At 38.3% G+C, this 25,398-nt stretch overlaps 1 protein-coding gene across 4 annotated transcripts in view; it reads left to right on the top strand.

The window, feature by feature from the left end:
• Positions 1 to 25,398, top strand: part of ZFYVE28 (zinc finger FYVE-type containing 28) — a 152,167-nt gene that overhangs the window by 115,942 nt on the left and 10,827 nt on the right. Inside the window, exons 9-12 of one of the 4 annotated variants that reach the window (XM_063401489.1) lie at positions 4,605 to 4,709; positions 19,349 to 19,500; positions 20,073 to 20,189; positions 21,716 to 21,820. In XM_063401489.1, the coding sequence (XP_063257559.1) occupies positions 4,605 to 4,709; positions 19,349 to 19,500; positions 20,073 to 20,189; positions 21,716 to 21,820 (479 nt within the window). Of the gene's footprint in view, positions 1 to 4,604; positions 4,710 to 19,345; positions 19,501 to 20,072; positions 20,190 to 21,715; positions 21,821 to 25,398 lie in introns of all 4 variants that reach the window. The other 3 variants (XM_063401488.1, XM_063401491.1, XM_063401490.1) reach the window with 3 other exon arrangements.

The raw sequence follows: 25,398 nt of genomic DNA, 5'->3' as shown, positions 1-25,398 counted from the left end.
CCAAATTATTCCAATTAAAAGGAAAATTAAAGGAGCTTTCAGGCAGAGGTATGGGGGTAGGAATAACAGTTCTTTACTAGTATATATGACAAAACGACAAACAAACAACAACTACAGCATCAATAATAAACAGAATCAAGAACCTTGAGGGCTTTCTTTTACAAAAAGCCCAGAGCAGTTTGATCTGGGTGCCCCTGCAGGACTCCAAGAGGCCGAACTGGAAGGAAGGAAAAGTCCCGGGCTGGTGGATGAGATGAGGAGCTCTGCGCTGGCAGCTGGAGCAGCAGGGGTGTCCTGGCAGGGCTGGGCAGTGCAGGGCTACAGAGTAGCAGGAGAGCCTCAAAGGTCCGAAGAAGCAGCGGCGGTGGGGGGAGAGGCTGGAGAAAGCGAGTTCAGGATTCCCGGGTACACAGCAGATGACGATAGATTTCCCAGGACGAGGCAGAGGCAGAGGGCAGCCTGACCGTCCTCCTCGGCGCTGAGAGCAAGAGTGCCTCCCCCTCCCCCAGATCTGTCTTTTTGCCTTTCCCAAAGCTCATCATCTCTCCCCTCTGAGGGACACTCCCAGGGACTCAGAAATAATAGGTGTAGCCTCGTGCTGCTATATCCCTCAAGCACTCTTTTTGTTCTGACTAAGTAGTCATCAAGGCTTTTGGAAACTTATGGGAAAAAATTCTGTGAGAAGAGAGAAAAAAAAACCAAATCTAACCCCCAACATTGTGCCAATGAATGTTTGTGCTGAGCCATCGTTGGCTGATAATGGGAATCTTGAGATGGGGAAAAAACAGGTCCGTTCACCTCAGGATGTAGCAGCACCTTAGAAGAGCAGAGAGGATCTTCAGGCAGATATTAAGAAGAAGAAAATTCTACAGTTATCCTGAGTCTGTGTATTGAAAGCAGTGAGTATACTAGGAGTCTTTTTTTTTTATTTGTTGGTTGCGGTTTTTTGTTTTGTTTTGCTGTGTTTTTAAAAAGTTAGTTAGTATAACACTTATAAAGTATGAAACAGAATTACCGTGATTGGATTCTCATTTCTTGGTACTAAGTAAACACAGAACTTCTTATGTGACCGGTTACAGCCTGAATATGAACCAATAATAAACACTGTAAATCATAAATACTGTGTCCAGTACAATAATTCAGTTTCTGTGGATACACAGGAATGAGAAAAATGTTCACATGTTCTAATTGCCTAAATGGTTTATTACAACAAGTGAATGTCTGGGAATGTGGTTTGTGTCAAGTGTTCAAACAGTTTGCATTTCCAAATGATGACTGACTGGCTGGATATGTAATCCTGAAGTTAGCAGATTGTTCAGCATGGTCAGGTTTGTGCCCCGAGAGAAAAATGGAGAAGTGGCAAATGAAGGCATTTATAAAGCACTTTAGAATGACAGACAGTGTTAAGACAAGGCTTAAAAACTGATGACATGATGGAACTGGTGAGAAGGAGTTGTGCTGATAGGAACTGGTATGGAGTTGGAGTACTCACATGGAGTATGGACAGGAGACTGAAATGAGAGGCAAAGAAAGGCGGAGTAGAGATGAGGTGAGGCTTTATTGTCTGTTCAGAAGACATTTGTGAAGATGAAAGTAAAGATAGCATTGAGATAGTTGATAAGGCCAGCTGGTTGTGGGCCATTATGTTCATTATGCTCACTGGGTTAACTTACCATGAAGGTCCTTTATTGTTTTGCCTTCTTTCTCAGACTGTCCATTCCACACAGTTAGCTGATGATAGAAGGCGATTTCATGTCTTGGGACAATGTTGGCAATAATATCTGCCCTTAGCAGAGAGGTACTTAAGGGTGGTGCTTGGTTTGGTTTATGTTTTAGCCTGGAGCATTTAACTCCCAAAAAATGTGTGTGAACTTCTGAGTTCTTAGGAAAAATGTAAGCCCTTTGGGCTCTGTGTAAGAGCTTAAAATCTTAAATTCTTTAAAACAAAACAAAAAAGTTGAAAACTAGAACGTAAGAAAATTGAATTTAAGTGCTTAAATACTGGTAACTGAGATATTTTGATTGGACAGCAAATATATCAGGCAGAGCTTCACAGAAGGCACTGAAGAACAGCAAACCTGATACCAGACTGCCCAAATCAGCTGGCAGGATTGTTACACTGGAAAAATCTGGAAATAGTGGGGAGGTTAGGGACCATAAAAGATGATCCTGAGTTTGCTACTTGTTCTTGTTTCCTGGTTCTGCTGTTCAAAGATTAGTTTATATTCTGAACAAAAGAGTGATGTGCTTCACTTGAAAGAGAGAAGCAGTGATGTATTTGCTGTAAGACAATGAGTTAACAACATTCAGCGGTAAATATAAGAGCATTTTAACAAAGTTTGAAGGCAAGGTACACTTCAGTATTTAGTGCATAGAGGATACAAACAAAGCTGCCAGGGAGACCCTTTCATTGAGTCTTGAGGTTCAGAGAGGAGTGTGGCTGCAGCTGGATCTGGACTTAGTCCCAGATGTGATCAGTGGTTTATGTCTAAAGGATTATTTATATATGTGCAGTCAAACTTTTTATCATTTCGCTAATATTTCAACATTTCAGCATGCTTGTTCCCAGTCCACTCACTCAGTATCTGGTGTGATAAGGATTCACTCAGCCTTGAGGATTAATCATGAGAGCCATCCCAACAGGGGAGATCCTGCCATGGAGCCTGCTGCCACACAGGAGAGCCCTGGGTTGTCCACTACTTTTGGGCTGAGTTATAATCATATTTGCAAACCATTGCACTTTGGTTGGGGTGTGCTCACATAGTCCTCAACTTGCTGTGCAAGATTTATGGCCCTTGGCTACTGTGGTGTTACCTGTCTCCCCAGAGCCCAGTTTGGGTACAGACATTCACACTGCCATTTCTTGCTTTTGTTGAAAAAGGAAAAGGGGGGCGAGCACCCCACCACACCTGCCTAATCACGTTGTGAAATTGTGTGCTGATGGTTTTTTTAATATCATTTAGCTGCTGTAAAACAGATAGTAAAATTACATTTTAGTAGCATGGCCATATTGTAAGATTGGATGGGTAAAGGTGACGAGCTGTAAAAGAGTAAGCCTTTGTTTAAATGCATATATCTCTTCATAATGAGCAGAATTAGCAAGGGAAATTACATAAAACGAATGCAAGTTAAATAGATTTTTGTTCAAGTCTGATAAAATTATTTTCTGGTTTTGAAGCCTCTCCTTTCAACTAAAGCATGGTACACTTGGGATTTGTTTTCAGATTGGCAGTCAGAAATGAGAAACATGAAGGGGCACATTTTCTGAGTGATTAGTGGGAGATATGCAAACAAATCCTATTATTTCTTAGTGGGATTAGAGCACATACCTTCCATACACTGCTTTGAAGAATTACCCTTAAGCATTCTTCCAGATTTCTAGTTGAAAAAATAGCTGTAATAAATTTGGTAGAAGAAAAGAGTTTGGAACATAACAGGTTTGCATATATCTAAAAAGCAAAAAAAGTTTAAAAATTTACTAGTAATTGTGGAGAAGTAAGGTTAAATCACCCTGACCTATATAACTACCTCTCTAAATGGAGATTTTTCTGAGATTTCTCTTGGTGTTGTTCAAAGATTTCTGTTGGCTGAACATTTGAGTTCAGCTGGCTTGAATGAATCTTCTGCACCGCCTAGAGCCAATACAACTTTGATATCTCTGCTCACGATAATATATTTTCTTATCTCATATAATTTAATTTTTTCTCAGCTTGTGGAATTTCCAGTAGCTGAGCAGTAAATTGTTACTCAAACAAGAAATTGAATCTTTACAAGATAGTTTTATAAGTGCTTATGAAACTATTTTTACTCTTCTAATCCTAGGTTATGTTGATAATAAGATGTAAGATCTGAAATGATTTGTTATTTAGAGGCTTTTCATTAGTCCAGGGATGCCAGAGATAAGTTGTCTACCATTCTTTTAAATTAGTCATATCCTTTTACTTAGTAGCTAGTGGATTTGTGCTAACAAAGTGTCAGTGGTTTGCCATGGTTTGCTCCTTTTTGGATATCTGTTGGCTCAAAGCACAAAATTTGGCGTATATATATGGCACTTACAGGGATTGAGCAAACGTAGGGGCAGGTGTATTATTTTTAGCTCCATCACCAAAGTGTCAACTTTGTTTTCTAACAAACCTTTTCCTTCCAATGGGGAGCAAACTTGTAGGTCAAACTTGTCACAATATTCAGAAGGTTTTGAAGCGTGTGGATTACTGTGCCTTGGCCTGAAAGCCAAGATGACTTTATGGACTTTCAGTTTTGTTATGTCTTCAGTGTAAGGTTATACCACACTTGGCAGCATGGGCATGCTATTCCCTCTATCTCCAATGAAAATGTAAGACTCACAGTTGTTTCCTGAATATTTTAACTGTATGGCATGAGTTAAATTGAAGATTGTTGGTGAGATGTGTGCTCACTGACTTTGCTGAATTGCTGTCCTTTTGGGAAGAAAACAGAATAAGTTTGTATCATTTTCTGAAGAGCAAAAAATGCACCAGATGATTCTTATTTCTGTGTAACCCGTGACCAGCCGTTTCTTATCACAATGCTCTGTTTTTGCCTTTGCTCACCTCAGCAGTTCATTTTGTTTCCGTGTGTTTTTTCAGTTCTCAGGATGGCTTACGTGATTCCCCCCTCAGCTCCATCTCCAGCAGTGACTATGAGAGTGTTTCTGTCACTACATGTAGTCTCTCCAGCATATACGCTCTGAGGTAATAACATCGCTTCGCAGTCAGATTTGACGAATGGTATTGAGTTATGCTTGGTTAAAAATTTTCATTGAATTGATCAAGTGACAGCAACACTTCTAAGTATTCTTCCTTTTGAACTACAGGTGCTTCTTGGTTGTTTTGGTTTTGGTTTTTTTTTTTATCCTGCCAGCTTTCTTCAGTGCTGTGAAAAATGTGAGGCAGCTATTTATAGAAAAGTTTTTAATGCATGCAGGAATCACTTACATATGTCCATGATCTCTCTTTTATTTATCCAAATAGCAGTTCTTAGGAGACACTTCAGGTTGACAAGTTAAAATGTTTTTCTTAGCTAGCCCTTAGCTTTCTAGAAAACATGTTTTTTCCATTTTGTTTTGCCTTGTAAAATAAAAGATGTTAACAGTTTAACTTACACCCTGTTGCTGGTCAACCAACAATGGTAAGAATACAGAGCTGCTTCTGACTTCACAGAATATTCTGAACTCCACAGAAGTTGTGGAGTTCAATTCATAAGTGAATGGCCCATACAGGGATTGAAACCATCACCTTGGTGTTATTAGCAATACTGTTTTATATTCTCATCTTCTGAAACTGCATGGGAGCTTTAACTTCAGTTTTACTCAAAGCATTTAATGAGAGTGATTAAGGTTAGGGCAGAAAAGTAACTAAAACATAAAAATGAGATCTTTGCATTTTTCACTGCTTGCATAACACATGTATGAGATGTAGTGCATACACTGTATGCAATAACACTTTTGCTCTGGTTCAGATAGATTGAAATACCACTACTTCAGCTGATGTGGATCATCCTCCACTGCCTCTTGTCCTCTCTTTTTCATCTGTTTTTTCTCTCCCCAGAACTTCATTTGAACTTCAGGATTTTCAAATTTCATCTAGGTTTGGGGATAAAAAGAAGAGATAAAATGGCTTTTCTAACAGTGATAGATGAAATAATACAAATAACAATTGGAGGGTTTTTTAGGATTTACCTGTCTTCAAGTTCAGTTTTTCAGAGTTTGGTATTTTTAAAATAAGGGCAGAAAGACGCAAAACCCCGTTTTTCATTGTTTTAACTTTGAAATACATTTCCTTTTGACTGTTCTTCAAACAAAACCCAATTTACCTGCATGCAGCAGTTGCCCTGTTCCAAATACTGTATACACTGAAGACTCTTTCACACAGGGCTGGCTGAATGGATGGTAGATGAAGCCTCAGTGTATTCTTCAGGAACAACTGGAGCAGTGAGAATAAGTCTTGATTAGATGTACCAGCTCTTTTGAAAGCCTTACTGGACTGCCTTTGTATGCTAGTGTTGCAGTTGCCAATGTATTGGTGGTTACATGAAAGAAGATTTGATTTATAAGGCAGTATTTGTACATGTGCCTTTGTGCTCTTGTCCACTGAAATGCAGCATTGCATCATCCCTGGGTGACTTGATGAAATCTGAGTTTCCTGTTTTTCTGCATCTGATGGGTGTTACCAGAGATGTAGCTGGTGTAGTTTGTGGTCCAGTAAAACACACCAGTGAAGTGCCTGCTTAACTATAATGACTGGAGTTTCCCCTTTTGGAAGATGTAGTTTAAAAACAGCTGAAATTTCTTTTAATGACTCATTTTAATGAAATAAAAGAAAAAAAGCTCTCTTCAGTCTAACTGCTTCCCAGTAGTATGTTCCTAGATGTTTGTACATAGAAATGTAATATTCAGTGCATCTATTTGTATAATTTTTTAGAAAATGTTATTTTTAGGTGCTCCTCTGCTCTGTCTTTAGAGAGTTTTATTTGGCCATTAAACAGCTTCTCTAGAGTTGCATTATTTGTTTACTACAACAAACATGTTCCTTGCAAAGACAATCTCTAAAATGTTCTTTCATGAAATAACTAGGTTTTCCATGATGCCATATGCATATCCAAAATAATATCTAATTTGGGAATTTGTTTCTTTTTCTTCTGAAATATGCCATTTTAATGTATCTAATTTCTTGCTGTTTACACTTAACAACAATTAGACATTAAATGGAACATTTGCAATTTTATCTGAAAAATAATCGGCTAAAGATAGAACATTTGAAATATGTTTAAGTGGCCTTTCATCCTCCTGTGAAACATAAACAATTCCTTTTTGCTATCAAATAATCAGTACTGAGACTGACAGTCATCTTGTCCGATGGCAGCATGTTTTGGGAATATCTTCATAAAGTTTAGCTGTGATAGCAAAACCAATTTAACTGCAGTTGTAATGTAGAACTAATAGTGTATTAAATAACACAGATGGATTTGATTTGAAACAAGGAAGTATTGTTTATATGGAATTCTGCATAAATGTACATTTATTGTTTTCCAAATGGGGAACCAGGGAGAAAATTCCTACTCTTTGGCTCCCAGAGCACCATTCAAACCAGTAGTTTGAGTTCTCAAATGGTTCTGCTAAGGAAAGTTTGATGATTTCATGGGTGCCTGATCTGTGTAAAACATTTCTCTTTCCAGTCTCAGAGGTCTGGTGGTCAAGCAGGTAAATGTTCAGCCCAGTTCAGAAGATAATTTTTTTGCAAAATGATCATTAAGCAATATCCAGACTTGAGATGTCCACACCAGTAGTCAGCTCTTTCAGCAAAGAATAAATGTGTTCTATGTATTTTAGAAAGTTTCCAAGAAACTGTGGTTTTATGCAGACTTTGAAGGTGATGCAGAAGTCTTTTGTACATCAGTGATTGTGAAATAACATTGCTGACTGGAGTGAAAATTGCCTTGCAGTGGGAAAGTGGCAGTTGGCCCTTGATTATAGAAGCTCCATGAAAAAACTTCCATCCAGTTTTTCCTTCTGAATGGTTTCTTTCCATAGATGTTATTTTTAGAACCATTTTTAATGTAACTATAATTTACTGCATTGTAAACAGGAAGCTAATAAAATACATTCCTGAAATCTTACCCATTTAACTGTTCAAAGTAGTAAAGTCTGTAGTTTTTAAAACTAAACTGCAGGAGTTTGTCAGCTTTCAACATGTGTTTGAATTACTGGACAAGATCCTGACATAGCCATTAATATGAGTGGAAACTTGAGTGAAGGCTGTCCATTCTGCTAACAGATTGAGAGGCCTTGGTATGCTCAAAGATTGGCCCTAAATTCTCTGAAAGATTTGCAAGAAAATGCAAGAAAAATGTTGATTTGAGAGCAATGAGGAAAAATAAATGAGACAACAGAAGAACAGGGTAGGTACAATTAGTTGATTTTGAGTCTCATTGGAATTTTTTGGTGTAAGAGTGCCAGGGAGGAAGAAATACTGATGTATCTGTTTTTGAGTGCTTATCTGCCTAAAGTAAACTTTACATGGTAAAACCTACTTCCTCATTTTAAGGTTATAAAGAGCCAATAAAGAAGAACTTAGAGTAATAACACTTAAAACTAACCTTAATGTGGCACTAGATACTTTCCCTAAGTCAGCAAGTTAGGGTTGTTTTTTTTTTAAATATACGTCATTGCAGCTTAGCTACTGTTGGCTTTTGGTATATTTTTCAACTATTAAAGGCATTTACAAAAATTGGTGGTGAAGTTTCTGCACATTGTTTACAGTCTGTAAAAGGCAGTATCTGCAATGAATTGTGACTCAAGTTTATGCCAAAACAGCAAGACTTTGCCAGCAATTAGAGTGGAATATTTATCTGGATATTTCAGTTAGAATATCTGTATTTGTGTATATGTGGGCAGATATTGATCGTTCTTAGTGTAGAATATTTCTTTATTTTATATCAAGATGAAACATCCCCTAGTACAACTTGTCCTCTCCCTGTAAGTCCTTGTGGAGAGTCAGCCTCCATCCTCTTTACAGCCACTCTGGATGTACTGTGATGATGTCCCCTGGAGCCTTCTCCAGGGAATAAAATACTGAGTTCCTTCAGTCTCTCCTCATAGGACAAGTTCTCCATCATCTTCACGGCCCTCGTTTGGATGCTCTCCAGTCTGTCTCTTCTTGAGCTGTCTTTTCTGTCTTTCCTTGAGCTGTGAAGACCACGGCTGGACACAGGAGTGGCCTGACAAGCTCTTGGTAGTTTGGGGTGGTCACGTCTCTCATCTCTGCCAGTGGTGCCCCTGAGGCTGCATCCCAGCATCTGATTCGCTTTCATTGCTGCAGCAGCTTCACTGCTGATCCCTGTTCAGCTCCTGTTGTGCACCAGGACCCCCAGGTCCCCCCTCAGCAAGGGATCCCAGCCTGTGCCAGGCTCTTGGGTGGTGTCACTGCTGCAGGACCGTGCACCTGTCTCTGTTAAACTCTGCACTCTTCCTACCAGCTCACTGTTCCAGCCTGTCCTGGTCTGGAGATGGCTTTCCCTGCTGACATGTCCTCCTCACTGCCCAGTGTGGTGTCACCAGCAGATCTGGCAATGGTGCTCACCATCTTGTCATCCAGATGGTTTTGGTGATGCTGAACGTGTGAGGCTCAATGTCCATCCCTGGGATTCCCACCCATGGCAGGCTGCCTGCCCAATTACAGGCCATGGATCAGCACTCTGAGTGGGAGCTCTGAACCAGTTTCTTGCCCATCTCTTAGACCAAGCAAAGTCCATGTGGGTGGACAGTTTCTTACAGAAGCAGGTTTTATACAGTGCTTTCTCATCAGTAGAACTCAGTACCTTTAAAAGGATTCAGTAAGGAAGAAGAACTTGGTTATTCTCCAGGACTGTGAATTATAGTAGGGGAATTCAGTTCTTTCATCTCATGGTCCAGAGCTTAAGCTATCAAAGCTACAGCACAAATTACATGCCTACAGGTTTTGACAGAGACCAGAGCTACTCTGGGGAGCTTGTAGATCATAACATGGAGTACCACAAATACATTAACAATGCATTTTAACTGACTGATCAGTCACTGACCTGATCAGCTCTGTCTCCAGTTCTTCTGTTGTGCACTTTTACCTTTGTTAACATGGTCAGGTTACACTGAAGCTATGCAAAATAACAGATTCGTTCTGTATTAATGTTTAGTTCTGCCATTTTTGGTTTTATCAGTGCATTACTGTAGATTTTCTTTCTCCTTTTTTTCTGTAGAGCTCTTCTTTATGGAAAGATAGCTCACAGCCAGAAAAAGGCTGTTTGTAATGGTTTTACATGTACTGTACTGGAGTCCTGGAAATAAAGAGCTCGGTGAGCAGAGTTCTGGGAAGAGAAGGGGGTTTATACCTTGAGCAAATCTAAATCACTTCCAGTATACATGCTATTCCTGCCTAATGATTTTGAGCTGCAAACTGTGTGTGTCTCTTAGGCAGTGAGAGTCTGTGCTGTTTTGCACAGCTCTGCCACTCAAGCAGTGTGAGGGCAGTATTAATACAGTCAGAAATAGGTTGCTCTTTACAGTCTTTTTGTTTAGCTGCTAAATCCCTTGCCCCAACAACCAGCTGAGCAGCACCAGCAAAACAAAAAAGTCAGCCTTGATGAGGTCTGTCAGCTTTTGCTTCTGATTTTAGTCAGTGAGACATATGTGACTGAAGCAGATGTCTCAGGGTTTTCACCGCCAGGTTTCTTCTTGATGTGTTTCATGCCTATCTTGTTCTTCGCCCTGCAAGACAAAAAAACCATTAAGTCTCCAAATAGTGCAGCATTTTCTAAGTTACTGTGTTCCTTTCTAGGATATTCTACAAGGTATTTTATATTTTATGCATATCTTTGTCTTTAGTAACAAGTAACTGGATGCATATTTTATTTTTGGCAAGGAATAACCCAGGCAGCTAGTGTTAACAAGTGCTTGTTACAGTGGGAAGGTGAAAATTCAGTTGTTGGAAGTTTTTTGGTCTTTCCCTATTAAAATTATAAACTTCATATTTTAGAGGTGTTAAAATGTTTGATGTGGTTGAAGTAAATATAGAATATATTTCTCTCTGTGTAAATCAAGTAAAATAGGGCAATATTTTGGGCTGACTAACATCAGTGGCAGAGGCAGTAAGACTGTTCTGGCGGAATTGGTAGACACCCCACAATTTGCCTTTTGGGGGCTGTATTCCAAGTGGCATATCAAACATACTGCATGGCTGCAGACTGACACAAAGTGATCATAATGGGCTCGTGTTCTTGTTTCTACATAGCTCAGTTGCAATTTTCATTTTTAGTAATTTGGCTGTAATTATAATCATTTTCATTTTAGTGATGTGTAAAATCTGCTGTTGAATGTCACTTGCTGTTCCCTGTGATAGTAGTTGAACGAAATTACTAGCTTTCAGAAATTAGGTTTTATTTTACAGATTAGGGTTTTTTTTCCCAGTAAAACCCTTAGAATAGCATGTTTAGGAGTTTTCAGATTATGTGTAATTAAAATCACTATAGTAACTGCAGTTTTTGCAGAGTTTTTGTTCATGCCTTGAGATACATTTTAAAGCCACAAATAGATTGGAGGAAAAAAGAGAGGATTTCCTCATACTTACAGCAGTACTGAAGGTGAAAAATAAAGCTATCTTTTCTAATTAAAATTTTAAGTTTGTGCCTAATACTTTAATTAGCTTTTCTCAGCTTTGACTACCATGTCTGGATATGGAATTTCTGTGGGATTCTCCTGGACCCTAGGATGCATTAATGCTTCTGCTGCTCATTCTGTATTATTTTTTTTGAGGGAACTGATGGAAGCAATAGGAAAATGTGCTGATAAGTTTCCCTATCCCTCAATGTTCCTTGTACTGGGAAGTGTTTTTGAAGCTGCATCTCCATTTCTGCCACACACAGGAGTTGCAAGTCAAGAGTGGATCTGTTGGAATTGGATATTAAATGAATTAATTCACTTGTTGTGATGCTGTGCAGAACTGTGGCTTGCCAGTGGCAGAGGATATTGCTAACGAGCTGTATAAAATTACTCTTTGCCCTGGAATATTTTTATCAGGTATCAAAAGTTCTGCCTGTCCTTTGTCAAGTTCTGCATAAAGTGTAAATGCTGGGGCTGCGCTATCTCTACCCTGTCTTGGATACCAGAGCTGGTTTTACATTCCATTTCATCATAATTACTATACTGTTAGTGGTTTTCACTTGCAGTTTTTCCCATTGGGTATATATTTCTGTTCTCTAATCTCATTTTATTTATCCTTTTGCAGTGTGAGTGAATTACTGAGAGCTTTAAATGCAAGTTTGATTGCAAGAAAGTGGTGGAAAAAACATCATGGTGGAATTGAAAAAAGCATAGGAGAACCAAGCAATATTCTAACTTCTTTTTTCATTTCTGTTTTTTCTTGAATTTTACAATAACTTTATCTTGCAGGTTTATCCCTTTTTGGTTTAAACTTTAGGAGAAGTAGTAAATGTGGTACCTTGCAAGTATCTGACATGAAATTTGATGGTTTGAAAGCACCACCGTTGATTACTATTGCTCTTTGGTTATTTGTTCATATGCACACAAGTTTTATCTATAATGACCAAAAAAGCTGTTTGGGAGAGAGTGCTATTAAAGTTGATAAATTCTGCAGTGGCAGTATTGTTTATTTTCATTTCCATTTGAAATACTCTATCTTTGCATTCATCTGAAAACCCGCTCCAGCGTGTTAATGAGTTTGAGGAAGCCATAAGTTCTCCTAGGCTGAGTTTCTCAGAGTGGATTTGTTTATCAGGATGCTGCTTTAACAGCTGTGCTTTCTGTAAAGTCCAAGTGAGGATGCTCTGCACTTTGAGGTCTGAACAGCTGAGGGAAGATTAAAGATGTTCTTCCAGCAGTGGGGAACCACAGAAGCTGCTGGGTCTTACTGTTGGAGAAGTTCTTACTGTTGATTTCAAATTCAATAAGAGTTCAATGCTCGAGTTTTTCCTGACTGAAGATACCACCTAGGACATATGGATAATCCTGTTAGCCAAATTTCGTATTTTTAATGAGCCAACCTCGGACTGCCCACCTCTACAATGGCAGGAGAAGCTGAGGACAGGCTTCTGCAAATCTTGCAGTGTAGGAAAAGTAATTCCCCCCCTGAGGAATTCAGAAGGCCGACAGCAGATGGGGCTTCTAGCACATGTCTTGTGAATGGAGCTGGGCATTGCTCATACATGTGATAATGCTGTTCTCTAGTGAAGTCCAGTTCTTTTGGTGATTTCTGCCTAGAGGGATTTACATGCAGCTACATTATTTGTTTCTCAAGACAAAGTTCTGAAGCCTTGGTGTGCTTTAAGGGTAGTGGGTTGATTGATGGGTTTTTTCACCCTCTTTAGCTGTTTCTGTTTAAAAGAGAGAGAAAATAACTAAGGGGTTCTATTTTAAAGCCCTCTTGACTTAATAAATTACTAGGGTTTAAAAGACAAGAAATAAAGTTCTGCATTAAAGCTTTTTTTAGTCTCCTTTAAATGTAGCTTCTGGGGTCATTCCTTAAAACATAGTCCTTAGCTAAAAAACTTTATGCTATTACCTAAATAATAGCATATCATATTCTGGCTTGGGTTTAAGTGACTCTAAAATTGAGTGTGTAGCCACCCACTTCACTTAAAATAATTGTAAGAGCTATGATTATCACAGTTTCTCTTTCAACCATCTCAAAACTAGCACATGTTAGAAACCAACAGTTTGTAGCTAATGTATATTGTGTTTCTTGTGAGAGTATCCAAAAAGAAATACTAGAGGTACTGCAAAAAGCAGGATGGGGAAGTAGGTTGGGTTTTTTTTTTCTTACTGATATGGGGATTACATATCTCTTACCTAATCCCCTGTATAATTTTCCTTTTGTCATTTGTCATGTATGCAACCTTTGCCTTTCCTGAATTACTGTGTTTGAACCTTTACATGGCCTTTTGAGCTGCTGTTTGTTCTTTTTAGCAAATGGGAACCCAGAGTTGACTGCAGCCCTCTGGAGTACAAGAGTAAGAGTAATAGCTTGGCTGACAGGTTAGTGGGGAGATTTCCAGTTACAGCCTACATAAATATCAGTGGGGACAATGTAGCAACTTGCTCAAGTTGTTTTAGAAGTTGCATGCAATCAATAACATGGATTTACCTGCAAACATTTTGGTTTGGGTTTTGGTTTTTTTTTCATTTACCATAAGGATGAAAAAATTCAAATGGGAGAGAATCTTAAATGTTATAGATTGGATAAAAAGTGTATGTTATTGATATTGTACACAGGGCATAAGGTGGCCATTATGCTCAACTATGTATGAGCAAAAAATGAAAGTTGAGGAGCTCATGGTCATGTGTTTTGAGAAATACTGTAAGAACTGAAACATTCTAAATGTATCTGTGTAAATGGGGAAATTCACAAAAATGAGACACCTACACATGCATGTATCTTTAGTTATTCAGTACATGTGCTGTTAAATACTGGACATGAGAGATTTGTTCAGGCCAACTAGTGCAAATGAATTTATATCATTTAAGTCCAAAGAACTGCACTGCTTTATAATTTGTGAACAGTCTCTCATCAGTTTTTAAATGAACACTAATTTCTGTTTAAGATTTGGGCTAACGAATTCACCCTTTGTAAAAACTTCCTACATGGTTTATAACTGTGTAATATCGTTCTGTGTAAATCATTAGGAATGTGTGAAATCACAGAAAGCTTTTTGCAAAATTTTCACATTTCTCTACTGTCAAGGGTCTCACCTGCTACTGTACAGCACTTAACAAACTTTCCTAGAGAACACCTTGGTCTTAAAATGCATCTCTGGGTGAACCTCTGCATCAGAGTGGTACCACTGAATGGATGGATTTTGAATTCTCTCTGAAGGGGATTCACCAGCTTTAAATTCCCACTTCAGCAGGAAGGTGTTACCTGTTTTGTTGCAGAGTTACATTCTACTTCTGCTCCTGCTTGTGTAGTTAGCTGGAGATTTCCAGAAGTAAATGGGAATCCCTGATGTCACAGGTATTTGGATAACATAAATGGTTAAGGTTAGTCACTGAATTATGTATTAACATTTTTGTAGTAAACATTTATAATATTGTTATAGAGTTTTCTTCTTAGACTTAGTTGAGATGAGTTTGCGTGGCTGAAACTTGAGCCCTGTCTGTTTACAGGAATCACTGACAATCCTCTGGGATCTTTTCCTGAAAATCAGTTGTCATTGAAGACCTTGCCTGAAATCAGAGACTTAAAGGGTGGTCTTAATTTCCTTTTAAATTTGGTGACATAATCGCATCACATATTTCTGTTGAAGCTGGATAACTTTCAAGCTCTTGTCCAACTCTAACCATTCTCTGATTCTGTGATATGGAATAGAATGAGTCTGTTGGGCTTTCTCCTTGGAAAGTGACCCTCTATTGCTTTTGATTTAAGATTCTGAAAGATAAAGAAACAAAACCAAACCATGGGGTTTTTTTAAAGTGTTTTGTGATTAATTTGAAAACATGAAAATTCAGTTGAGTTTTTTGTATTCATTGTATTTGAAACATAGAGCTTTTAAATTCTTTTTGTCTGTATATTTACAGGCATTTTTATATTTATTTTTCTGTATACTCCTGTATATTTAATGCATTTTTATGATACTCTGAGGATTGTTTTGTGAATAATGAGAAATTCTTTCAGAGAATCTCATACATTCTGCATTCATGCAGAGCAGATTTCATGTTTAAAGAACCAAACTTTTCTAGAGAAATTTGCAAGGAGACATCTGTGAGTGGACATAGATTTCTACAGCTGTTGCTCTGTTTTGAGCACAAACATAAAATATTTAAATTTGGGCCAACATTGAATTGGTTGACTTTGGTTGTTTGGTTTTAGACTTTGCTGCTTTCGCTGGTTTTAGGTGAGTGTCAATGACCAACAAACACAGCCCAAAGCTCACAGTATCACAGACAGTTACCAAAAATGTCTGTCCACTTCTAAAAATATCTGTCATAACCTTCTTGTTCCACGCTCCTGTTTACCATTATGTATGAGTACTGCTACTTAGACTGCCTCAGAAGTGTCCTTTGGAACACAAAAGCTATAAGGAAGATTGCATCTTGGTGAAAGATTTTATTATGTACAATTACATTACTGGCTTTTGTTTGCTTGTACTTATTTGGCTAGATTTCACAGTAAAGCCTGGAGACCAGACAACCATTCTAGAGATACACCTTGAAAGTGTTGAAAGGGTCTTATGACTTTTCTGATGTAATAAATGAAGTGTAATTTTAAAATGGGTGGCTGCAACCAAATTAAGCAAAAAGCTAATTCATTTTATCTGCCACAGGGCATCTGTTCCTTTATAAGATATAAGCAGATTTACTGTTTGGAATCAACCTTTGACATAACATCTTATTTCTTTATATTCACCTTCAGACGAAGGTGAATAGCTTTGTTAGCTTTGCAACATTTTTACATTCTGAAAAACTAATGCATGATAAGCATTGTGTATATGATAAATGTTTCACAAGGGGAGTTCCATGTGCATTTTGGTGTTACCTCATTGTAACTTAATTCATTGGGTTATTCAGGGTTCATTTCAATCAAATAGTTAAGAAAATGAGGAGTTGTCTCTAGCAGTAGTATGGCTGTTTGTGTTGTGCAGATACTGGCTGTGAAATATTCCAGATCCAAGCGTAGTCTGACATTACTAAAATGCTTCCTACACATCTGGTATTGGCTGAAAATGTTGATCCAAATTATCCATGTTAGATAAGCCAAGTAGGAAGATTATTCTTTATAGGAAAAAAAACCAGGTAAGCTGCACCACTAGATGATATTTCATGTTTGTTTTCTATAGTATCAGTTTATAAAATCGTGAGAATCTACTTGCATGGATGCAGTCATTGCTGTTTGGGGTACTCTATTATATTAAAAAAAAGCTGGCTCTTTTGCTGTTTATCTGAAAATTGCAGTGTTTCTGTTCTTTCAGTATTTCTGACTATCTACAATGTTGTATTTTGGCTACATTCTTTAACAGTTAGATACACTTTCAAGTAAAGACCAGATGGTTGTTAGTTGTTCTTTGAGAGTCATTTTTGTCTAAGCTGGACTTGGTTGTATTGGTAAAGGCAGAGTAATTGTTTCTAACTGTAGAAATTCTTAGGTCCAGTTTTAGATTTTTCTGGAGCATTCATTATTTTCCTTTGCAGTAGCAAAACAATCCCAAGTAGAAAATATCCTCTTTTCTGAACCTCCTGTGTGTGGATACTGTAGTTTACATGGGAGTGTGTGTGTGAAGGTATGTCATAAATGTGAGTGTGCAGACCTGCTGACTTTCCATCCCACAGTGCTGGAGCAATTCTCATGTGCTCTGTGCTGGGGGTTTTGAGGACAAAACAGTCCCAGCCAGTCCTGTGGTGACATGGCCAGTCCTCATGACACACCACAAAATCTGACAGAATCGTCTGCAGTGAAGTAGGTCAGACCACACTCCCTGAATGAGGTGGGTAAAAATGCATTCCTCCCAGCTGGAGGAGGCTCAGAAAGACAAACATTATTATTAAAATTGGTCAGAATTGTGGAATGAGCCTTTCTTCCTTTCTGCAAAACGGCAAAGGACCAAGCTTATATTCTTCAAAAGCACTCTTCACAGCTCTCTGCCCACTTAACACCTTCCTTTGAAATACTTCTTCAGCTGTGATTTGGAGGGAAAAGTCATCCTTGGTTCAGTGGCCCTGTTTTCCCCTGCACTGAAGTTTCTGTGTATTAGGAGTTTTGAAGAGACCTTTGTATTGGGGTTATATAATTACAGACTGCATTTGGCTCTGTCAAGAGGTCCTTGCTTGCCTTGGAGAGCAATTTATGGTGCATATGTGTATATCACTGAGAAAGTTCTTATATAAAACAAAGTATAGCTTATCTGGCTGTGTTGCAAGGCAAAGTCCTTATCTGTATGTGAGAGGGTTTGTGTGAACAGGTATCCTCTGACTGCACACCCTTGCAAGTCAGGAATCACGTCCTGGCTCTCACTGCCTTCCAGTTTATTCCTTTGTAAGCCACATTTGTACATGACCTTTTCATTGTCTTGAACACAGGCCTTTCCACACTGACAGGCTTGCTGTTACAATATCTACTATATCCCCTTTGGAAACACAAAGCAAAATTGAAAGAGAATTCTCACTTCATTCTTAGTCTTTGAAAAGCCCCGTCAGTCATGGTGCTGCTGGAACTGTAAACATAGAAATAACATCTCTTTACAAGAATCTTATTTTGTTAGTAGCAATAGATAACATGAACAAAATGAGTCTCCTGCAAGCCTAGTCTTTATTCTGTGTTTGAAAGAATTGAGGGGCCAGTTAAGGTACTTATGCTATACATCTTCCATTGATATTTCTATCAATACCTAATCTCCAGTACTTATTTATTTTCAGTCTGTTTTTTCTAAGGTTTCTAAGCTTGGATGGCATAATTATTTCTCCTTTATATTTCAAAGGATTACCTGTGGAGCCTACAGGTAGAATTTGAAAACAAAATCCTAAATTTTTGGTTTAAGTAATTATGTTGCCTTATTGTGTCTTATTGTGTCTTCTCCCAAAATAATGTTCATGCCTACTGCCAAAAGGATGGGATCTGCAAGCTGGTGAATGTTTCTGCACCTGATAAAAGCAGATTGAACTCAAAAAGTGTTAGAAATCACGTTTTTGTTATACATGCTACTTACACATGCAGTTAGTAACTCTTCTTTTAACATGGTAGTTGTCTGTAAAGTGAAGAGTGCTGGAGTTCTGGACAACAAAAGTATTATTTTAGGTAAGATAGTCTAAGTTTTTGTAATAATTGACAATATTAATTTCTTTCCAGTATGTGGAGAAAAATGGTTTAAGTGTTCCCTCTGACTTGAGTGTAGTGGATTAAGAAGGCTCCTGTCTCCTTTGGCCAGCACAGTGAATCCTTAGGACTTCAATATAATTACCTCCTGTGCTCTAGTCCCATTTAAGGGTTTTTAAGGGCAAAGAGCTACTTTTCCCCTAAGTACTTCCTGTTTTAAACATCTTGATTTACAAACACTTAAGCTAATTCCTGATATTTGAACATTCTCCCCAAGGCTTCCCTGCTGTCACAGGTTGTTTCAAGCTTTTCTGTAAGAGAAAAGTGATAGGGGTGGTGGTGAAAGTGTAGGAATATCTGGCATCTGGTTTTTAACAGAAAATTTAAAGTTTGAGTAGACATTTGGTGGTACATTTACATCTCTTTAGAGTTGATGAGCCATTCTTTACAATAGTTTGACGTTTCAGCAACTTTTAATGTTACATTTACAAGGGAATTAACCTACCTCTACTGTGTAAATCATATTTTATAGCTGCTCTTTCCATTTTTTTTTTGTGAAGTTATAGTTAGATTCTGTTCTTGCTATATTAAGGTAACATAATTTAGAATTTCTTTTTTTTTTCCCCCAAATAATTTCGATGTTCATAAATTTCTAAGTTGACTTCAGAACTGACCTTCACATTTTTAGGTTGATATTCCCCTTCAGGATTTTCGGTGGAGTTACGGTCTCAGGACTGAGGTTTTAGAAGAAGTTCATGTGAAAAATGGCACAGCACTTTGTAACAGCTAAGGAAAAATGCAGTAAAATACAGACAAGTGATTTCCTGCTTAAAGTTTTTTTGCAGCTGTCACAGAGTGAAAATCAAACGTGATGGTGATTGGTTGCGTGCTGATTAACTTCAACAAGAATTTGCAGCAATTAGTTCTGGTACTATAGAGTCTTGCCTGAGTCATAAAATCCTTTAGGATTTGCTGAACATCCTGAACAACTGAGTGAAGATTTACATCACTTTCCTTCACATTATTTTTTTCTCTGACAGCAGTTTAATGACAAGTTCTTGCTCATCTGATGACATCGATCAGGAAGAAATCCAGCTTGCTTTGCAGGCTGCCAAAATTGCCACACGAGAGAAGATCAGATCCAGATTTCATGGCAGTAATGATCTTATTCACCGCCTTTTTGTCTGTATCTCAGGTATGAGAATTGCTGAATTATTGAAGTATTTTGGTAGGGTTTTTTGCTTTATTTTGGTGGGCTTTGCACATCAAGTTGTGGTAGAAAGGTAGAAAGGACTAGAGATGAAGTTTCAGGAAGACTCTGGTTTTGGGGCCTAAGTTGCAGTCTGGTTTAGAAGGACCTGTTACCTGTTTGGAACTTACAGAATCAGAGATGCTGACATCTTAGGCCTGTAGTGTTGAAGAATTTGAACTTGTATCAGGTTTGATTTCACCCTGGTGCTGCCCTGTTGTGTTCAAGGAATGAAATGGGACTTAGCAGCTCTGTTTTCATGCAGAATGAATATCTCAGTATTTCCTGCCAAAGGATAAGGAAGATACGTACTGGATTGCAGGTAGCATAAAAACCAGAATGTAACTTGGCCATTATGGAGAATTAGTTTATTCAGATGTTCAATTTTTATTCCTAACATAAGTGATCCCCTAAAAATAAGTGAGGCCATTACTGGTACCAACAGGCAGATTTAAGTACTTTTTTTAAACATGATGTAACAGTCTAGAAATGATTTACTCATTTTCTTGAACTCTAAGGTGTTGCTGACCAGCTGCAGACAAACTACGCTAGTGATCTGAGAAGTATCTTAAAGACCTTGTTTGAAGTTATGGCAACCAAACCTGAAACAGAAGACAAGGAAAAGCAGAAGAAAGGTAAAAGATCTGAACATTTGTTTTCTGTAATGAATTACTCCTGGTAGCAGTGGGGATCCATAAACTATTTGACACAAATTCCCCTTACATATCCTATCCATCTTTTGGACAGGATTCACTGTACAGTGATTCATCTAAGTTTAAAAGGAGTCAAGGAGACAGACTGTAAGCAGGATGAAGTCACTGTATAGGAATACAGGAGTTTATTTAAAGGCAAATAACTAAAGAGTTAAAGTCTTCAGAGTTCATTTGCTGTTTCCATATTTCTGTATTTAACAGCAGCACAGTGTAGCCCATATAGTTTATAGCCCATAATTTATGCAGGGTTTGGACTTCATAGATTTATTTTTTTCCCCAGATTTGTTCCATACTGGGTACATTTTAAGTTACCAAAGAACAGACTAGAAGATGGGAATGCTCAGTAAGATGCTGAAATCTGTCCTGTCTTAAAGAAATTGAAGAATTTGGCTTCAAGATAGAAAAATGCCACATTTCAATTATAGATAATTAAAGTAATGGAACCAGAACTAGATCATGAACCAAGAAAAGATTTTTCTTCCTCTGTGACCATTTTTATTATTTCTTTTTTAAGTGTAAAGTCAGCTAACTTATCTATGAATAACCATGTCAAGGCTGCAGTTTACCTTTGTTATCATTAGAACTTCCAGATCTGAAAGTGACCAGAGCTCTTTTTTTTCCCTACTTACTTTCCTCCAGAATGAAAATTTTTTGTTTCTTCAAATTTCATTTAAAAGCATTGAGGTTTTTTATGTGAAATACTTAGTTAAAAGTTGGATCAAGTTAGCAGAAAAAACCTACACTCAGTCCCAATTCTGCAGTGGGATAATGCAAAACATGCATTACAGTCTTTGTTACTTTTGGTTGAAACTTCCACAACAGTTTTATGATAGCAGCCTGTCACAATGTGAAAATAGATTGGGTTTTTTTATTGTTAAAGAATATGGGGATAGACAGAATTGCTAGAAAGAGAACACAAGAGCCCCTGAACCTTCCAATAAGAGTAATAAAGAAACTGGAGCTGTAAAGAATTATTATTGGGAAATATATATTGATCAATAGACCTTGAATGGATGTAACTTCTAATGGATGAACTCTTGCATTAAAAAAGATGGTGTTGACAAAAATAAGCATAAACAAAACTAGTGGAAAAAGGGGAGTTTGGGGCTGAAGTTCCTCTTTGGTATATGTGATTTGATGTGTGTGATTCACCTTGGGAGTCTCTCATTCTCAACAAAGGATCCAAGTTAAGAACTGGGAAATAAAATGTAGATGCAACTAAACTAGCAGAAGTAAGAAGACTGCATGTCCTGTAATAACTGCATCTTTCATTTCTGTTGTCATCCCCAAGAAGAATAGGAGACTTGCAAATCACTGTTTGTGTCAGGGTAGAGAAAAAGCAAGAAGGTGCTACTGTGGTCTAATCCCATGAATCCCATGAAAGCTTTAACATGAACCTTTGAAGTGAAAATTGGAAAAATATGAGTACTTTTTGCATTGTTTTACAGTTAATCATGGTTTAAGGAATGCAGCATTGGAAGACTGTGCTTTATGTCAAGAAAGTATATCATCCTCAGAACTTGCAGCAAAAGCCAGAGATGGGGACTTTGAAGGTATTTTCTTTTTTCTAAGAATTAAAATGAGACAACACTGATGTATAAAAAAGTGATCATTAAAATGAAAAGTCTTTTTTAATGTTTGGCTCTGGAAAGTGAGTATAAAATGTTGTCGTGCTGTTTTAGAAACAAAGTCAGAAGGTAAACAGAGCATATTTCTTTCAGGTTTTATTTAACAGCCTCGTGAAACTCTTATCCACAGATTGTCATATTCAGTATGAATTCCTCTGTACCAGTGCAGAAGGGGTCTGTATAGTGAAGGTGCATATTTAACACAGTGTGTGATGTTACATCTGATGAGTTTCTGAGGGCTGTGTGAGATGCAAAGCCCTAAGTAAGGTCTTCTCAGCCAAACCTTAAGAGGGTTTTTATATCATTTGCTGCATATGGATGTGCTGCTTTATCCCAAGGTAGAAGTACCTTTCATATTTTCTTTACTTTCTTCTTTGAACAAGATATTTTGGCTAATATTTTCACACTCTTCACCATATTATTTTAAAGAAAAGGATAGTTTTAGGTAAGTCTGCTGAGGTTGTTCAAATCTCACTGAGTACATGGTAAGAATGAAGAAAACATCTAAGTTTCAAAATTTTGGATGAGGTTCAGGTATTCTGAAAGCTCACAAGTTGTTTCTCTTTTATTAATCTGAGCTGCTTCAGAGTTAGTTATGGGCTGAAGTCCTATTATGGCAAACTCAGTATAAAAAATGGATTAAAAGATATCAGAGCACTTGCAGTCAAAGAATAAGAAAAGAGATACATGAGATGGAGCAAACAAGAAAGCAATCAGCTTTGATCTTCAGGGCTAAGTGGTGGTTTCAGCACACCAGGAGCCCAATTATCAGAGCTGTAATATGTCTGTGGTCAAGTGAGAAGTACAAGACAACCATCAGCTATGGAATTGTATCTGAGCTTCCCAGAAGCTCAAGTGTGCAGTAATTTCCTTGTGCTTTAAAACTTTGATGTATTGTTATGTATTTATCCACGTACACGACCGTCTTTCCAGTGAGAGGTTTGGAATGCAGGATGACAGAGCTGGGTGATAAAGCAGTATGTGCCTCTGCTTGTATGTGGGTGGTGACCAACAAAAAAGAAATATTGGTTCATGTCATTCGTAATAAAGATCAGAAATCACGGGGATGGAAAAAAACTCTTAAAGATTAGATTTTAAAGTAATACTACATATTTATAACTTATTTTGTGCTTATATAAAATCCATGGTTTGCTTGCTTACCCTTCTTCTGAAGCTGCAGGCTAAAGGATCTAATCTATTTAGAACAGCAGGGCTAATTCATGTATAATGCACTGTAGAAATATTATCTCTTGTGGAGGAAGATGATTTTGAGGCAGATAAAGAACGATTCAGTAGTCATTTTAATTGATTTTTCTATTGTGCTGTAATTCAGAATGTCACAGAAGGTGCAGGAAGGAACAAATCTTTAAGCAAAATCCTTACCATGTATAGGCTATATTGCAAATGAGTGTGAGATTATTCCTTCTCTCCCACTTGAGTTCATTGTCTTTTGTTTTGGATCGATGCTGATGCTGTCAGTGGATTTGATTTACAGGACTGGAAAGGCAGTTCCTCTGAACTGCAGGGTGCTACGTGAGCCTCTGACTGTGGATGTGCATTTTGTCACAGCAAAGTCACTTCTCTTCTCTGGCACATTGCTCAGCTTTTAAGGTTCTTCAGCCTTTCATGGCAGCTGCTGTTGGCATGGGAATGTTTCGTGTTTGGAGAAGTGAGTTGGGATGTTATTTACTGAAATAAGAGGACAATGGTCTGGGAACTTAGGTGATGCTATGGCCAATGCAGTAAAGGGGAATATCTGGAGGTACAGAAGGCCCTGCAGCACCCAGGCAGTGTGAATCTGTTATGAACCTGCCCTAAGTGAATGGTAAAACCAGATATGTAGTATTTATAGCATATGCGGAGAACTTAAATAGAAACAACCCCCTGCCTCCACCTTTATTCCAGAATAGCAGGTGTTTTATGTGTGCCTGCATGGTAGAGAACAGAGCTTTGTGGGATAACCAAATCCCTTTTGAATAAGTAGACATGTAGGCCAGGATGAGCTTGGCTGCCTTGGCCCAGTGTTGTCCCATGCTATCATATCCTCTAAACTGAGCCAATTAGCAGGTGCTCCTGCAGGTACTCTGCTTTTGGTGCTCACTGAGGCTTTCTGAGGAGGCTTGGCCATGTCTGCCCCAGTCTCCTTGTAGGCTTTCTCTGGGATCCTCCCTTGGGTTATGTACAAGTGGTTATGCTGTAAATACCTACTCGTACAAACCAGTGCAGCTCTTCTGACTGTGTAAACTTAGGAGTGTTGTCTGCTGTTACTTGGCTCCATTCCTGGTGGGCAGGAATTGCATGGATCCCAAAGAGACAGAGGATGCTGAGGAGTATGGAGATGAGCTCCACCCTCCAAAACACAAGAAGTGACAGAAAGTCACAAAAAGAACACCTGAAGTCGGTCAACATGCTGAATTTATGGGAACTTTAGAAACATCCCTCACCTCCAACACATGCCAAACCCCTGTCCCGTCAGGTCACAAGTTGTCATTGCTGGCAACACTGTACAGACTTTATTCTGCAGAGGTGTGCAGGAATAACTAATAGGATACAGGGTTTTGCTATCCCTAAGGCATCCAGCATGAGGCATAAACTTCCACCCAGATTTTAACCTCAGCAGCCCTTTTCTCCTTTACAACACCTTCCCATGTATCTTGTTTTTGCTGGCCACTGTGGAAGGAACAGCCCCTGGCTTTGAGTGATGTTTGGGTGCAGGTGGAAGGTGTCTGGTGGATAACTTTTGCTGCCTAAACATTGTTCCCTGTTTCTTGCAGTGAGCCTGGTGGGTTTGTCCTTCAGGCCCAATCTGGGCCATGGGCCATCAACAGGAGTACAGGAATACACCACAGTTATCACTGTAAATGGATTCAATGCAAAGACTGAGAGCATTGCCTCAAAGTTAATTAATTCCTTTTTTGTACGTCAGTCCTATACCTCAGGTCACTCAATTATTTCAAGTGAAAGTGAAAACAATTTAAAGCAAAGGAGCACATCAGTAGCTCTTCCCTTCTGCCATTGTGGCAGAATATGCATCAAATTGAGAAGGGCCAGCCAACTACCTGCCAGGAAAGCTCTTCCCTATTATTAAATAAATCCCTCTAACCAAACGTAGCAAATGTTCTAGATTATATTCAATCAATGGTATTTTTAAAAATCCCAAAAATGGAAAGCAAGCCCAGCAACCTGAACAAATGAATGGCCTTAAGGTTGTACTGAAGGTTTCAGCCTCTACACATGTTATGAAGATGAATCACTTGTTTTTGTCAGATTTCTCATTCTTATTGTATATAAAACCCACCAGCTGGTTTGGGTCATAAAATAAATACGAATGTTTATTATGAGCCAACTGACATTGGCAAGGGTTTGAGAGTTAAATCCTGTGACCTTCTGAAGGTTGAAATACAATAAACTACAGATTAATTAGCATTCCAATGCAAAGGCATGAGCCTATGGTCTGTCTGTTAATCTTTGTTGTCCTAATGCTCTAAGATTATTGTCAAGGA

Source organism: Prinia subflava, chromosome 7 (assembly GCF_021018805.1).
Source record: "Prinia subflava isolate CZ2003 ecotype Zambia chromosome 7, Cam_Psub_1.2, whole genome shotgun sequence".
NCBI lineage: Eukaryota > Metazoa > Chordata > Aves > Passeriformes > Cisticolidae > Prinia > Prinia subflava.
The sequence above is the reverse complement of the archived record's forward strand: the minus strand, read 5'-3'. Positions and strand labels throughout refer to the sequence as shown.